The following is a 15,975-nucleotide window of genomic DNA, read 5'->3' as shown; positions in this document are numbered from 1 at the left end:
AGTCTTTCTTTCTTTCGTTCTTTCTTTCAACTCCTCACCTCCCTCTCTTCCTTTAATACCCAAGTCTTTGAACAAGCTTTGATCAGGCCTTCTAATATCTCTTTTGTCTCAGCGTTCATTTATTGCTGACTACACCTCTTGGGATGTTTTTCTGCATTAAAGTCGCTATACAAATGCAAGTTATTGATGTTGTAATATGCCTGAGGAGATGAAAGTGTGCAGCTCTTGAATGTAAGGATGAAGGCCTAGAAATTCAGTGCCCTTAGCACCGATTTTGCAGCGCTAGAGGGCCTAGCGCTGCAATTGGCGCCGGTTCCTAAATTGCCTGGGGCCCTTCCGCGGCGGTAGACCGGTAGCGCTGCGCCGGCACCGATGACGACATCGGTGTGCGCAGCGTCCCGGTTGCCGTGGTAACCCGGCCCCAAGCCGAAATTCAGTTGCGGCCGCCTCGCCAGTGGCAGCCGCAACTAAGACTCCGGCAAACGAGTGCTGCCGGAGTCTGCGCCGGCGCTTTAAGGAGGCGCGGCGGCCGGCCGCTTTCCCGCCGGCCGCCTGCCCGCAGCTCCCTCCCCGGACTTCTCCCCCCCCCCCCCGGAACAGATGCAAGCCCGGCACTTGTCCGAGGTGCCGGGCTCATTTTTGAGGAGATTTGCGCGGGCCGCGGCCGGGTGCAGGCAGCTCCTCCTTAACGGAAGGAGGAGGCCTGCACTTCCCCAGCCTGCCGCACCGCATCGGGTGCCGCAGCGCCGGAATTGCGGCGCGAAACGTCAGTTAGCGCCCTTTTCCAGGCGCTAAGACCCTTCAGTAGCGCCGGCAGCCGTTTGGGCGCGGCGCCACTGAATTTTTGGCGCGCGCAGGGGACTTAGCGCCGGCACTAATTTCCGGCGCTAAAGCCCTGGCTAAGCCAAAACCCAATTTCTAGGCCGAAGTGATGAGATAGGCAGTAGATGAATATGGCGCTCATATTTTGTCCCACAATGGACTTAGGAAATTTTTCACAAGCTAGGTTTGTTTTCCAACGACGTAGCTGTTAGGGACCCAAAGAGGATATTATTTCATATTTTCTTTGAAAAAAGATTTTTGCAATTTTGAATCTGTTGTACTGCAAACAGCATTATACAGATAGCCGCAGGCAGCCTCGTGAGATTTGAAAGTTTTGCTCATGCATTGGTTTCTGTCCTAATATCTACCGCAAGTGCTGACAAACCCCATTGTAAATCTATTTTTATTGTAGGGAAGATTCTTTTCTCAGAAAAAATGTTGAGCAAAGCACATCAGAAACATTTTTAAAAAAATTGAGTGCTTTAAACTCGTGACTCTGGGAAATGTTTGCCTCAGTTATCTAGCTGCATAAAAAAATGAATTCCTCCTCAGCGCTGATACACAGCTCACCATATTGGAGCGTGTGGGATGTCTATGGTACAATGCTCAGTGATCTATAATACAGCTTGTAGAAGCTGACTATCTAGATTCACATCCCAAAATGTAGAAATCATTGCAAAATCACCTAAACATATATATTACAAATACAACATTTTGAAAATTATTATGAAACATTTCCTTATACTGTTAATTAATGTTTGTGCATGTTTTGTCACAATAGCTGGTAAGTTTTCATGGGACCAGATTGAAAAATTCTAAGCCAAAACTGCATGTCATACTGACTTTAAGTGTGCAAACATACGCCTATAAAGGAATTGGATATATAAAGACCTCGAGAAGAACAGAAATGTGACAAGAATGTTGCTATTATTTTAATAAATTTGGAGCATATACATTGGTCCCTTTGAGGAATATATATGCCCTATCCAAGCTTTCATTTATTCCTTTAATAAAAACAGAAAATGCTGGAAATACTCAGCAGCTCAGGCAGCATCTGTGGGGAGAGAAACAGAGTTAACGTTTCAGGTCAATGACCTTTCGTCAAAAGCTTTTGCTTTTGTTTTTTTTTCATTTATTCCCGTTCATCAACTTCAGTTTTATGTGTAGCTTATCCTCTGGTAACAGTGGCAGATTTTCCTAAACCTCTTCGATTCAGACATTGATCAATGGAATAAGGTCATTGAGCAGCTGGGAACGCCTTCCCCAGAATTCATGAAGAAATTGCAGCCCACTGTTCGTAACTACGTGGAGAATAGGCCCAAGTACACAGGACACACTTTCCCCAAGCTCTTCCCAGACTGCCTCTTTCCAGCAGACTCAGAGCACAATAAATTAAAAGGTAAGGCACAGGAGTAAGGTACAAGTCTTTATTCATTTGTAGGAACAATTTGGCAGACAACACAAAGCTGGGTGGGCATGTGTGCTGTGAGGAGGATGCAGAAAAACTCCAGTATGATTTGGACAGGTTGGGTGATTGGGCAGATGCATGGCAAATGCAATATAATGTGGATAAATGCGAGGTTATCCACTTCGGTGGCAAAAACAGGAAGACAGATTATTATCAGAACGGCTATTAGATTGGGAAAAGGGGAAGTGCAACGAGACCTGGGTGTCCTTGTGCACCAGTCGCTGAAGGTAAGCATGCAGGTGCAGCAGATGGTTAAGAAGGCAAATGGTATGTTGGCCTTCATAGCGAGAGGATTTGAGTACAGGAGCAAGGATGTCTTGCTGCAGTTGTACAGGGCCTTGGTGAGACCACACCTTGAGTATTGTGTGCAGTTTTGGTCACCTTATCTGAGGAAGGATGTTCTTGCCATGGAGAGAGTGCAGCAAAGATTCACCAGATTGATACCTGGGCTGGCAGGAATGACGTATGAGGAGAGATTGGGTCGATTAGGCTTATATTTGCTAGAGTTTAGAAGAATGAGAGGGGCTCTCATTGAAACTTATAAAATTCTGACAGGACTGGACAGACTAGATGCAGGAAGGATGTTCCCGATGGCGGGGGAGTCCAGAACCAGGGGTCACAGTCTAAGGATAAGGGGTAAGCCATTTAGGACAGAGATGAGGAGGAATTTCTTCACCCAGAGAGTGGTGAACCTGTGGAATTCTCTGCCACACAAGGCAGTTGAGGCCAATTCATTAAATATATTCAAGAAGGAGTTAGATATATTTCTTAAGGCTAAAGGGATCAAGGGATATGGGGAGAAAGCAGGGACAGGGTACTGAATTTGGATGATCAGCCATGATCTCATTGGCCCAGAAATTCGGGTCGGGGGCTTCCCGTGGGTGCAAGCCCCCGACCTGCACTTACCTTGCGCGCCGGCAGTTGAGTTCTGGGCTCCCGTGGAATTCCGCTCCGGGGCCTGCTCCAGCTCCCGGCGCACTGTGCTTGCGTGTCCCAGGGGCGTAGTTAGTGCAATGCGTCCCTTGGGATCACGTGAGCCATGGGCAGCCAATCAGAGGAGGGAAAAGCCCATTCATAAGATTGACAGGAAGACCTGTCTAAACTTATGAATATACGGGCCCCAAAATAACAGTAAACCTTCAAATAAAATTTTAAAAAACATCACACTTTTTAAATAAACTATAAATTACATTAAATAACTATTTTAAACAATAATTTAAATTTTTGAAAAAAATAATTTTATATAAAAACAGGTCTAAAAATAAACTTACCTTGCTTTAAAGCATTTAAAAATAATAAACCTGTGGAAAAAATGTTTTAATTTTAATTAATTGACCACTTACCTTTTAAAATGCAGGCCTTACGCCTGGTTTTTACATTTCTAAAATCTAAAGACTTACCCTCACGGAAAAACCTTTAAAAAAAAAACGTAAGTTCAAAGCGCACGCGCAGACTCCCGCGCGCACGCGTTCGACCTCTGAACCCCTTCGTTCAGAGGAACGGAAGTGCCGGTTTCCCGCGCATGTGTAGTGCATGCAAGAAACCGGCACTTCCATCGGGTCCACGCATGAGTACCCCGTGCGTACTCACGCGTTGGGACCCAAATTTCTGGGCCATTAAATGGCAGAACAGGCTCGAGGGGCCGAATGGCCTACTCCTGCTCTTATCTTCTATGTTTCTATGTTCGGTTGATATAAACCAAAGGAATGTGTGAATGGAAACTATAAGTATCTAAATTCAAACTGAAAAATAAAATAAACCTCCACATGTTTTTAAATTTGCTCTCACAGTATTCACTAGGGTTACCTCATTTTAGTGACCTATTCCTGCCTTGTGAACACTTATCATTTGCCACTTTTTACATTTTTTTAAACTTGGTTGGTAAACCCCCACAATTTGCATCTGCTGTTGGTGAGCATATTTGATTTATTACAGTGAGGTAACATTAAAACTAAACAGAAAATGCTGGAAATATACAGCAGACACACCAGCAGCTGTAAATAGAAGGTAGGGATCACCTTTCATCAAAGTGTAAGGTGGTTACAGAGACTCAGCATGTTTTTGTGAAAGGGAAGTCCGCTTCTCAATTTCCATGAGGTTAAGGGCACACTCTGACTGTAAGTCAGCCAGGAGTGCAGTCTAGCCCCAGAGCAATCGGTCAGGACCCAGATATGCCAAGTCCAGCCCAACCCACAAGTTTCTGTTGGGGTCTGGTTGGGATGGACCCTCTGTTCACCCCTAACATGGCCTCTGATGCGGGGGGGCCAAGGCCGGGGAAGAGAATTTCGACAGCAGGGCCCACCATGGTGATGAATCCAATGTGCTGGTTGGGATGGACCCTCTGTTCATAAGGTCATTGAGCAGCTGGGAACGCCTTCCCCCAGAGTTCAACCCTCTACAGGCTCTTTGAGTAGTAAAAATGGGGGTTGAGGCCTGAGTCCTGACCTGGACACCAGTCAAAATCCTGGCAACTTGACTTTTTAACAGCCCTCTTATAAAGGGGGCCAACGGGGCAATGTTTAAAAATGTTCATGGTCAATGGCTCTAACAGCAGCACTTCCAGTTGGTCAGTACTGCTTTTACCACCCTCCCCCCACCCCACCCCCAACTTTTACTTACAGGTGCCCAAGATGCACCAATAATGGTATGGGTGCCTGACACTAGCAATGGTAATTGGGTGACCTCTTCCTGACCCCAGATACTCCAGCAGGGTCAGGGGCAGAGGTGACCGGCACCCACTCCCTTACACTTCCACCAGCAGAGCAGGGCTGAGGATATTCAGTCTTGTCATGTCTACCCAAACTAATAGAGGTTTTGAATAGAGAGTTTGAGCTAGTGCATAGAGGAGGATCAGCGGATGAAACATATATGGATTTTCAGGAGGCATTTGACCGGGTTCCACACTCGAGATTACATTACAAGCCAAAAATGATTGGCTATGATAAATTGACCCTTAGTGTTAGGGGGATTAAATACGTGGGGTTACGGGGATAGGGTGGGATATGTGTTGGTGTAGGGGTTACGGGGATCGGGTGGGATATGTGTCGGTGCAGGCTCGATGGGCCGAAATGGCCTCTATCTGCACTGTGGGGTTTCTGTGATTCTGTGATTCTGTGAAGGCACATAGAATTAGAGGCAATATTGTGACATAGATAGGAAATTGATTGATAGTTGGGAAATGTATTAATGATCAATGCAATGTGTTTTGCAGCCAGTCAAGCCAGAGATCTTCTGTCGAAGATGTTGGTAATTGACCCTGCCAAACGGATATCTGTGGATGAAGCCTTACAGCACCCATACATTAATGTCTGGTATGATCCAGCTGAAGTTGAGGCGGTAAGTCCTGATGTTTCTTTTTCCAATAAATGACATCTATTCACAGTAAGTGATACCTAAGATCACAACATAAATACAGACAAGGAATATGACCCATCCTATGTTGATCATCCAGAAAGAAAAGCCTACGTGTCCATCACAGCATCCAATTGGCTCTTCAGTGACACTACTGGCTGGATTTTCCTCTGCTGTACACCCCACAATATGGGGATATAGTGGCAGAGGAGCAGAGAAAATTGGGTGGGGAGACCTTCTGGCATATTGCCCCCAGAATGCCACTTCAGATTCCCCCGCCCCCAGCAGTGATCTCGGCCCCCCACCCCTTGCCCGCCCCACCTTATTTACATGATATTAGGGGGCAGGTAGGGTAGAGAACTCAACTTTCCTAGCATAGTACTGCCAACCTCAGGTAGGACCTGCAAAGGGGCAACAGTTTGGGGTTGGGCACACGTGCCACTTACAGCACTCTCTTTTCATCCCTCCCACACAGGGTGGAGGGATGTCAATGAAACACCTTCCCTCCTCCATGGGGTTGATGGGTGCAGGGGTTGATGGGCATTCTGGACCGATGTTTCTTTAAAGCTGAACAAATGGACTTTGTCTCTTTCTTAAAGGCAATCAATCGCTCTGCGATTGTCGTTCAGAAACTAACAACGTGGGCCCCACTTCCACCAGTAATGCTGGTAAGAAAAGTACACCTGCATCATGCAGACATAGTTTGTTTTAGGGGCAAAGGGTGCAGAACTGGATAGATATCTAGAGGGTGATGCTGTTCTGCCAGTCTGCTTCCTCTTCCGAAGTGAGCACTGGGGGAATTTTTCAAACGGAATATTTCCTCCCCTCCCTTCCCAGTATATGGTGACTTTATATCACCAGACGACAGGAATTTCTGAGGCATATTATGCCCAGCGTGTGTTTTGTCCATCTCGCATGAATCAGGTATCTTTCTCCCTGAATTGGCCTAGGGGGGTTTTTTAAACTGTTTTTTGCCTGTCCCAGGAGATTACATAACCACTAGTGGGAGGGAACATTGGGAGTCAAGGACTACAAAATTCCATGTTGTTGCGCCAGCCGTTAAGACCGGTTTACTTGAAAAAATGGCGGCCGCCTGCTATTTTGGCGTTGCCTACGCTAGCCTCGCCAATGTAAATGTGCAGATCGTGACGTCAATTGGTGTGCAACGCCTGAATTGACACACGACTACGATTTTGGACGTCACCGCACTCCATACCACCTCTCCTAATCACGCAAGGAAGAACGTGTGGGCAGCAGTTGTACAGAGACGCTGTCAGCGCTTCTTAAAGGCTTTCAGCTAAGTTTCGATTTCAGCTTTTGGAATTTTTTAAATATTTCATTGGAGCAGTGGCTTGCTGCAATACATTTAAAAAGTTGTTAAAGTGTGCAGGGAGTGCTGCTGTACGTTTGCACGGCTTTAGATGTTAAAGGAATGCCTCTGAGAAGACCACTTGCTCCCAGTCCTGGGGGCTCTAGTTGCAGTCCCCCTTGGGCTGCAACATCACATGGAGATAAAGCAGTGGCAGCAAATGGGACAAGCTGCTCACAGAGAGAAGAGGAAGAAACAAATGGAGGAAGCAGAAGGAAGGCAGCAACCCAGACATCCTCTTTCTGGCTGGGATATCCGGGATCGAATCATCTGCAGTACCAGTGACCACAACCCAAATTCCCTTTCAACATTTGTCCCACACCTTACCTTCCCTCTGCATGCTCCACAACCTCGTTATCATGAGGGCACAGCCCTTGCCAGCAGGCATACGGCGTCCAAAGGAGGAAACCCAGAAAGCCCCTTTCTTCCCAGGCTGTCTGTGATCGAATCATTCGACTATGGTACCAGTGACCACAACCCCAATTCCCTATTCAGCAATAGTCCCACACCTTACCTTCCCTCTGTTACTGACCATCACAGCATCCTCTTGGCCACAATGCTGAAATAAAAGCCACCACAAAGCAAACTTTACAATCCAACTTTATCCATAAATGTATCCAATATTACATCAAAAAATCAACTAATCACCCTTGTGCATTCCCTTAGTGAATGTCTTGTGTGTGCCTTTGCCTATCCTAGTGATGTCATTCAGTGCTACCCCAGTGGCTGCAGCATGGCTGGTGGAAGGCTGCTGACCTTCAGTGGGGGACACTGCAGGTAGCCTTGCAGGACGACCTTGAGGAGCTGGTGGCTGGAAGTGTCAAATCGAATGATGGTGTTTCTTCTTCTTCTTCTTTACCCTCCTCTCCCTTTTCTTGGTCAACCACTGGCTGGGCAGGCTGGATTTCTTGGGTGTCTGAAATGAGAAAGGCACAAGGGTAGGGTTGTGGTGAGGGGAGGGTGGGAAAGCAAGATGTGCAGCTTGTACATCAGAAGATATTGTGGGATGAGAGGGAAGTGGGATGTGAGAAGGAGGATATCGGATGGCCCAGAAATTCGGGTCGGGGGCTTCCCGCGGATGCAAGCCCCCGACCTGCACTTACCTTGGCGCGCCGGCCGTTGAGCTGTGGGCCCCCGTGGAATTCCGATCCTGGGCCTCCTCCAACTGTCAGCGCGCAGTGCTTGCGTATCCCAGGGGCGCAGTTAGTTCGACGCACCCCCTGGGATCACGTGGGCCATGGAGAGCCAATGGTAGCAGGGAATGCTTCATTCATAAGTTTGACAGGAAGGGCTGTCAAACTTATAAATACTATAAGCCCCAAAACATAACTAAATCTTCAAATAATTTTTTTTAAATCACATTTTTAAAATAAACTATAAATTACATGAAATAACTATTTTAAACAATAATTTAAATTTTTGGAAAAAAAATTATTTTCTAATGGGGCTAAAAATAAACTTACTTTTCTTTAAAGTATTTAAAAATAATAAACCTGTGGAAAAAATGTCTTAATTTTAATTAATTCACCACTTACCTTGTAAAAAGCAGGCCTTGCGACTGCTTTTTATGTCTAACTTCTGGAGACTTACCCTCCCGGGAAAACCTGCAAAAAAAATGTAAGTTCGATGTGCACGCGCTGCCTCTCCTGGGCACACGTTCGACCTCTGAACCCCTTCTTTCAGGGGAATGGAAATGCCGGTTTCCCGCGCATGCGCAGTGCATGCAGGAAACCGGCACTTCCATTGGGCTTACGGGTGAGTACCCCGTGCGTACTCACCCATGAAGACCCGAATTTCTGGGCCAACATATGAGGATACTGGCATCTTGTATTCTTTCAGCCCTGTGACTGACCAAGGGCTCAGCCATGCTCCTGCCAATAATGGCCAGCACCGTCTCCTCCAAGGGGGTGAGGTGAAGCTGGGAATGTGAGATGTGCCTCGTGTTTGGTAGAGATTGTTGGTCGGTGAGTGATGGGGGTGGGGGTCGTGCATTGAGCAGTGTGTGAGGCTAGTGGTTCAGTTGGTAGGAGACGGCTTTTGAAGATGCATTCACTGACCTTGACCACTCATCTGAGGTCATGAAACTTTTTTGGGCACTGGAGCCAGGCCCTGGGGGTGATACTGCTGGCATTGATGGCCCCGCCGATCTGGTCCCACATCCTTCTTTCTGGAGGGCCTCCTGGCCCCCTGTGGGTAGAGGACCTCTCTTCTAGTGTTGACCCCCCCTGTACAAAGCTGGAATGCTGCGTGCGAGACCCTGGGTGCCCCTTCCCTCTTTCCTTGGCCTGTTGAGCCATTTGTGTTAGTGCGGAAGCACATTTACCATTTTTTATGTACAGAAGGCAGTTCAGCTTTAAGAGCTGAAGACTGCCTAGTTTGGAATGATTTTTAGTGTTTTTTATTCAGAAGGGAGTTGAGCTTTATGAGGTAGAGACTGCTTATTTTTGAATGATTTAAATTTTTTCTCAGAAGGCAGTTCACCTTTAAGGGCTCGAGACTGCTTTCAAAACTGACAGCCTTGCTTTAAGAGAATGCAGCCTCGCTCCAGTGACCCTACAGTGGCGTGACATTGGGCCCCCTGCTGAGCGCACAGCCTGAAACATAGAAACAATGAAACATAGAAAAATAGGAGCAGGAGTAGGCCATTTGGCCCTTCGAGCCTGCTCTGCTATTCAATATGATCATGGCTGATCCCCTATCTCAATACCATATTCCCGGTCTCTTCCCATACCCCTTGATGCCTTTTGTGTCTAGAATGTGCCCTGTGGGCTGGGCTGTGCACTAAAATCATTCAAATCAGCAGGCAGCACCAAAATAAGGTGCTGCCTGTGTTTTCTAAATGGGCGGGAGCCGTTTTTGGGCCTTATCGAATTCCTCGGCCAAAATGCTTTGCTGCTTCGTGTCTGGGACGTGGGGAGTTAAAATCAGGCCTATTGTGTGTTATATGATATAATGTTGCCTCCATTCTAAAAATGGCATGTCCTCTGACTCACCGTAAACAACACCATGAAAGATCCACGAACACTAAATAATTTGTTTTGAACTACACGTCATTGCTAACTTTAAAGTTTTGCAGAATCACTGTCTAGAACCCGAAATTCCAAGAGACAAATATGAAAAATCTGCTCAAAACAACCATGAATTATTTACAATCTTTGTTCACAATAGTTGTCGTTGTCCTAATCAGAACCATATTTATAGTGATGTTCACAGGAGCACCGTGGTTTTTATTCACTTAAAAAATAAATTCATTAATCAAAGTATTACTTATTGGCCTGCTGTAGCATTTTTTATTTGAAATTCATTAATTATACACAAGGTAGTAAAACATCCTGCTGTCCGACAGCAAAGGGTAACTCTATCTAATTTTCCTGTTGCTTCAAGTTGTCCCACTAGAACTGAATCCCGACAAAATATGGTGACAATGGGTAATATGAACCCGAATGACCATATCATGTTGGCAACAATGGAAGAAACCCACCTGGGTGGCAAAGCAGAATTACGGAGCATAGAGTTACAGCACAGAAAGGTTGGGTATATCATAAATAGCTGGGTGAGGGCAGTGTACGACAGAGGTGTGATAATGTGACGATCGAGATGGCTTTATAAACCACTCAAGCTTCAGTCTTTGGCTTTCTAACATCACCTCAGCCTCTTCGTTGTATTATGGTTTTGCAGGACACTCAAATCCAGGCAATGTTTCTTTTCTCTAGGGCATCAAGATTTGATTGCTTACTGTCCTTTGATTAGGCCAGAAGGTGTCTGAAGGTGACAAACATTGTTCAAGGAGCTGTCAGATGAGTCAATCACTCCATTCACTGTGCATCAGTGCTCGCAAACTGTCAACTGCTCTCTTTTATTTCTGTAATGGATTTCAGAGCAGTTACAGAGTTTAAAGAAATACGCAAGGTAATTTGTTAGGTAGGATATCAAAGTAAAAATTAGTCTTTCAAGTAATCCCTGAAAGTCTCAGCACCAACATCAATTTTAAAAATCAAACAGGTAGCTCTGATGGTAAAGTCAGAGTATAGCTGAGTCAATTCCTGCCGTGTACTGAGTTAGCCAATCTCAGCTGGAGTTGCCGCCGGGATGCTACAATTGGCCCCAATGCCCTTGGACTCCTCCAGGGTTTGTGCCCCTGATTGCTATCCAGTGATACCTGCTGCAAAGTGCACCTATGTGAAAGTCAGGCAAGGATGAGGATGAGATTGGGCCTGGGTGTGATGCCCCACCTGGAATGCTCACACACACTGTCTAGGCTCATGCAGGATGACTGGCCACTTGAACAACTTGCTGGTTGCTTTGGAGCCATATCCCAGCAGGCGTCACATGAGGAGAAAAGGGAAATTTGCTTCAAATCAAACAGTTTTCAAGATTCAGGTGGAGGTCCTACCCAGCATTCAATCTGCCCATTGAAAGTGGGTGTTAAAAGCTACCAACGTCATTGCACATGGGGAAGAGAAATCGTAATGGTACACAGTTACATTGGATTTTTTTTGAACAGCCATTATTCTCTCAGAGGGGGAAGGGGTGATTTCAAATTGCCCCTAACACAGGTTTTCATGCTTGAAGATGAAGAATATCAAACGCGTAATGCCAGGGAGATCAGCTGGCACCAAAGCCAGACTGGCTGAACCTCTCATTATACCAAGAAGCATATCTGCAGGCCCTGGCTTATCTACCCTGGAATAAGCGAGAGGAACTGCCTCTGCAGGCTCCGGGTCAGCACAGAGGTTTGCAGGGCTGTGCCATATGCTGTGAAAACTTTGCAGCCAACTTTTACCTTAGACACGGTGGCAGTCAAAGCCATCTCCTCCCTCACCTGTTTGTTGTATCTGTACCTTTCTACCTAGACACAATTAGTGCTCAGCACTCAGAGATTCAAAAATGAGGTTTCTTTATTCAAAAGGAAGGTTCTGGAGAGAACAGAACAAAGAGAACAAAAACCCAACCAAAAGAACAAACCCAACCATTTATCTACTGTGACAGCGCCACCGCAGGTGGGAGGAGAACACATAATACATAACATATTCCTCCCCTCTTATATGAAATGTCCACATTAATCCTCAACAGGTAAGTTACTTTCAATGCACTCAACTAACCAAGGTAGAGGTAGACTGCCTCAAACCCTGACTTTACCCTGGGGTTTATTCTGCCCCAGTCTTGTGGGTAAATCACTAAGCCTATAGATCCAAGCGTCTTGGAGGCCGCCGCTCTCTGACAGGATACCGGCGGTCATTGCTGGCTTCTACAGCAGTAGGCATTGACACAGGCCTAGATAGAGAAGGTGCCTGTGTCAGTCGAAAGTCAGGAGTTTGCACAGGTGGAACAGTCTCTTTGACTTCCTGTGTTGGAGAAGAGCACTGTGGCAAAGGATGCTGGTTTGCGGTATCATCCGGAAACAGTTAAGGCCAACCAGCCGTTGGAGCCTCTGTGGCTGTCTCTGCTCCTAGCAACAGTTGATCAGTGTGTCTTCTCCAGACGACGTTCTCAGCAGTCTCAACCGTGTAAGACACAGGGCCCGTCTGCGCGATCACCGTAGCAGGAACCCATTTCGGTCCAGTGTTGTAGTTTTGAGCTAGGACGTGCTCTCCAGGATGAAACCGTCTCTCCTTGGCTCTTTTCTCTCTCCTTTCAACTTGAGCTTGTTGTTGACGTTGGACAACCTGCTCTGCCCTTGGAGGTTTGAGTAAGTCAAAACTTGTCCGCAACTGCCTCTTCATCATGAGCGAAGCGGGGGAAGTTTTGGTTGTGGCATGCGGCTCGTTCCTGTAGGATAACAGGAAGCTGTTCAGACGTTGGTGGATTGAGCCCTGACCTTGCGATGCCTTCAAGGCGTGCTTCAAAGTTTGCACGAACCTTTCTGCCAGGCCGTTAGTAGAGGGATGATAGGGCGCAGACCTGATGCGTTGGACACCATTCACTTGCAGGAAGGTTGCAAACTCCTGTGATACAAATTGTGGACCGTTGTCAATTACGAGTTGTTCCGGTGAGCCATAACGGCTGAACATCTCACCAAGTTTCTCAATTGTTTTGTCTGCCGTGGTAGACCTCATCACAGCGACCTCTGGCCACTTGCTACGAGCATCCACAACCACCATAAACATCTTCTCTTCGAAAGGACCGGCGAAGTCCACATCTCCTCGCTGCCACACTTCTTCAGGCCAATCCCAGGGGTGTAGGGTTGCCAGCTGTGGAACACTCCGGACCCTTTGTCATGGGGAACATGTTTTGGCTTTCTCCTCAATATTTCCATTGAGACCTGGCCACCAGAAGTAGCTTCTTGCCATTTCCTTCATCCAAAACATCCCACTGTGGCCTGTATGAAGTTGTTGCAGTACAGGTTCCCTCAGAGGTGGCGGAATGATGACACGGCGTCCCCAGAGAAGACAACCTGCCTGGACGGAGAGCTCATTTCTTTTTGAAACGTAAGGTTTCAAACTAGGAGAATTTCCTATAGCTCTCCCTCGAATGACATCGTCCATTACCTCAGACAGGACTGGATCGTTGCGGGTGTATCTTCGCACCTGAACTGCAGTGACAGGTGCTCCCTCCACTTGTCTAAAGTAGAAGATGTCTATCTGACGAGGCTCTGAGGGAGTAACAGGCAAGGGCAGCCTCAAGAGGCTGTCTGCATTGCTGTGCAAGTCTGATTTGCGATATTTGATGTCGTATGTGTGTCCTGACAACAGTAAAGCCCACCTTTGCATCCTGCTTGCAGCGAGAGACGGAATTCCGGTGTGGGACCCGAAGATTGAACACAATGGACGGTGGTCCATCAGGAGTGTGAACCTTCTCCCAAACAGGTACTGAAGAAATTTTCGAATTCCAAAAACGATTCCCAAGGCCTCACGCTCGATCTGCGCATAGTTACTCTCGGCCTTGTTCAAGGCGCGTGATGCGAAGGCGATAGGTTTCTCTTCACCCGAAGGCATGATGTGGGATATGACTGCTCCCACACCATATGGTGATGCATCACATGCTATCTGCACGGGTAGCTTTGGGTCGAAGTGTGTCAGGACCTCCGATTTCAGCAATGCTTTCTTTGCTTGGGCGAAAGCTTCATTGCACAGTTCAGTCCATTTCCATGTTTTGCCTTGACATAGCAACTGATGTAACGGCTTCAGCAATGTTGCTAAGTCTGGAATAAACTTCCCATAGTAGTTAAGTAGCCCCAGAAATGAACATAACTGGCTCACATTCTGGGGTGCTGGGGCCTCCACGATCGCCTTGACCTTTGACGGCGCCTTATGCAGGCCAGTAGCGTCAATCACATGCCCCAGGTACTCAACTGAAGACTGAAAGAATTCACATTTGTCTTTACGAGCTCTGAGTCCGTACTCTTTCAGTCGTTGTAGTGTCGCATCCAAGTTCAGAAGATGATCCTCCTCATTTGTCCCAGTGACAAGGATGTCGTCCAGGTAGCACTGGACTCCTGGCAGCCCACTCAAAATCTGATCCATTGCCCTTTGGAATAGAGCAGGGGCCAACGTAATTCGAAACGGAAGGTGGCAGTACTTGTATAGCCCCTTATATGTCACAATTGTCAGCAACTCCTTTGATTTGTCATCGACATGCATTTGTAGATAAGCCTGGCATAAGTCTATTTTGCTGAACTTTTGCCCTCCGGCCAGGCCCGTAAAAAGATCACCAATGAGGGGAAGAGGGTACTGTTCCGCAGACAGCACCGGGTTAATAGTCACTTTAAAATCCCCGCAGATTCAAATAGATCCATCCTTTTTCAGGACAGGAACAATGGGTGTGGCCCATTTGCTCACGCTCACAGGCTCCAGGACTCCATTCTCGACTAAGGCCTCCAAGTTAGCCTCAACTTTTGGCCTAATTGCATAGGGTACAGGTCGGACTTTGTGAAACTTTGGCTTGCTGTCAGGTTTAATGTTCAGTCTCACGCTGAACTTTTTCATGCTCCCAAGTTCACCATTGAAGAGTTCTGCATGTTTTTTTAAAACTGCAGTCAGACCTGACTCCCCTTTTGACATCATGCGGACTGCAGGCCAGTCCAGCGTGAATTTCTCTAGCCATGCACGTCCCAGTAGAGATGGGTAATTTCCCTTTACCACATATAGTGGCAATTTAACTGTCACCTCAATGGCGCCTCTCATGGCCACCGGTTCGCCGGTATACGTCTTTAGCACAATGTTTGTTGGCTGAAGGGTAAGATGCTTTAGCATTTTGTTGTAGGCAGTGTCTGAAACAAGAGACACAGCCGCGCCTGTGTCCACCTCCATCCGCACTGACTGTCCCTCCACCAGTGGTGACACCCAGTAGCCATTTGGACCACCTGCAACCATCAGTATGTGCACCTCTTCCTCCTCAGAGATGTCGCTCCCCTCTGTTTTGCTTGTTCCATCATACTGCACTGAATGAACACTCTTTTTCTTCTCTTGTCCAAATACAGACATTTTGCTTTCATGCTTCCCAGCTCTGTCTGTTCTTTTTTTTACCTCTACAGACATGTTCAATGTGACCCTTTTTGCCACAATTTCGGCATTCCAGCTCCGTACACCAGCAGTCATTAGCTTGATGGCCCGTTTTCCCACAACGGTAACATGTGCAGTTCCGCGCACCTTTAGGTTCAGACGACACCCTGTGAACTCTCCCTGTTGAACTAAACTGGTGAGCCTCCTTTTCCGCCATCTCCATGGAGACACTAACTTCAATGGCCTTTTCAAGAGTAAGGCTGTCCTCAGTAAGAAGGCGCTTCTGTGTGGCTGAACTTTGCAGACCACACACGAGTCTGTCTCTAATGGTGTCATTCAGCACCTCCTTGAACTCGCAGTGTTCTGACAACCTTTTTAAAGCAGCAACAAACATAGTCACTGTTTACCCCTCCTCTTGATTCCGTTTGTGAAATCTAAATCTCTCAGCAATAACCAGAGGTTTCGGTGAAAAATGTGCTCCAAGAATTTCCACTAGTTGTTTATATGTTTTAGTTCCTGGCTTA

At 46.8% G+C, this 15,975-nt stretch overlaps 1 protein-coding gene across 6 annotated transcripts in view; it reads left to right on the top strand.

Annotated features, from left to right (window-relative positions):
• Nucleotides 1–15,975, top strand: part of mapk10 (mitogen-activated protein kinase 10) — a 485,536-nt gene that overhangs the window by 433,907 nt on the left and 35,654 nt on the right. For all 6 annotated transcript variants that reach the window (XM_085963726.1, XM_085963697.1, XM_085963687.1 and 3 more), the window contains exons 9-10: nt 2,039–2,221; nt 5,502–5,626. In XM_085963726.1, coding sequence (XP_085819852.1) covers nt 2,039–2,221; nt 5,502–5,626 — 308 coding nt within the window. The remainder of the gene's footprint in view (nt 1–2,038; nt 2,222–5,501; nt 5,627–15,975) is intronic.

The sequence above is a fragment of the Somniosus microcephalus genome, chromosome 2 (assembly GCF_052327205.1).
Source record: "Somniosus microcephalus isolate GS21.2 chromosome 2, FLI_Smic_1.0, whole genome shotgun sequence".
Lineage (NCBI taxonomy): Eukaryota > Metazoa > Chordata > Chondrichthyes > Squaliformes > Somniosidae > Somniosus > Somniosus microcephalus.
This window is presented reverse-complemented; position numbering and strand designations above follow the sequence as displayed.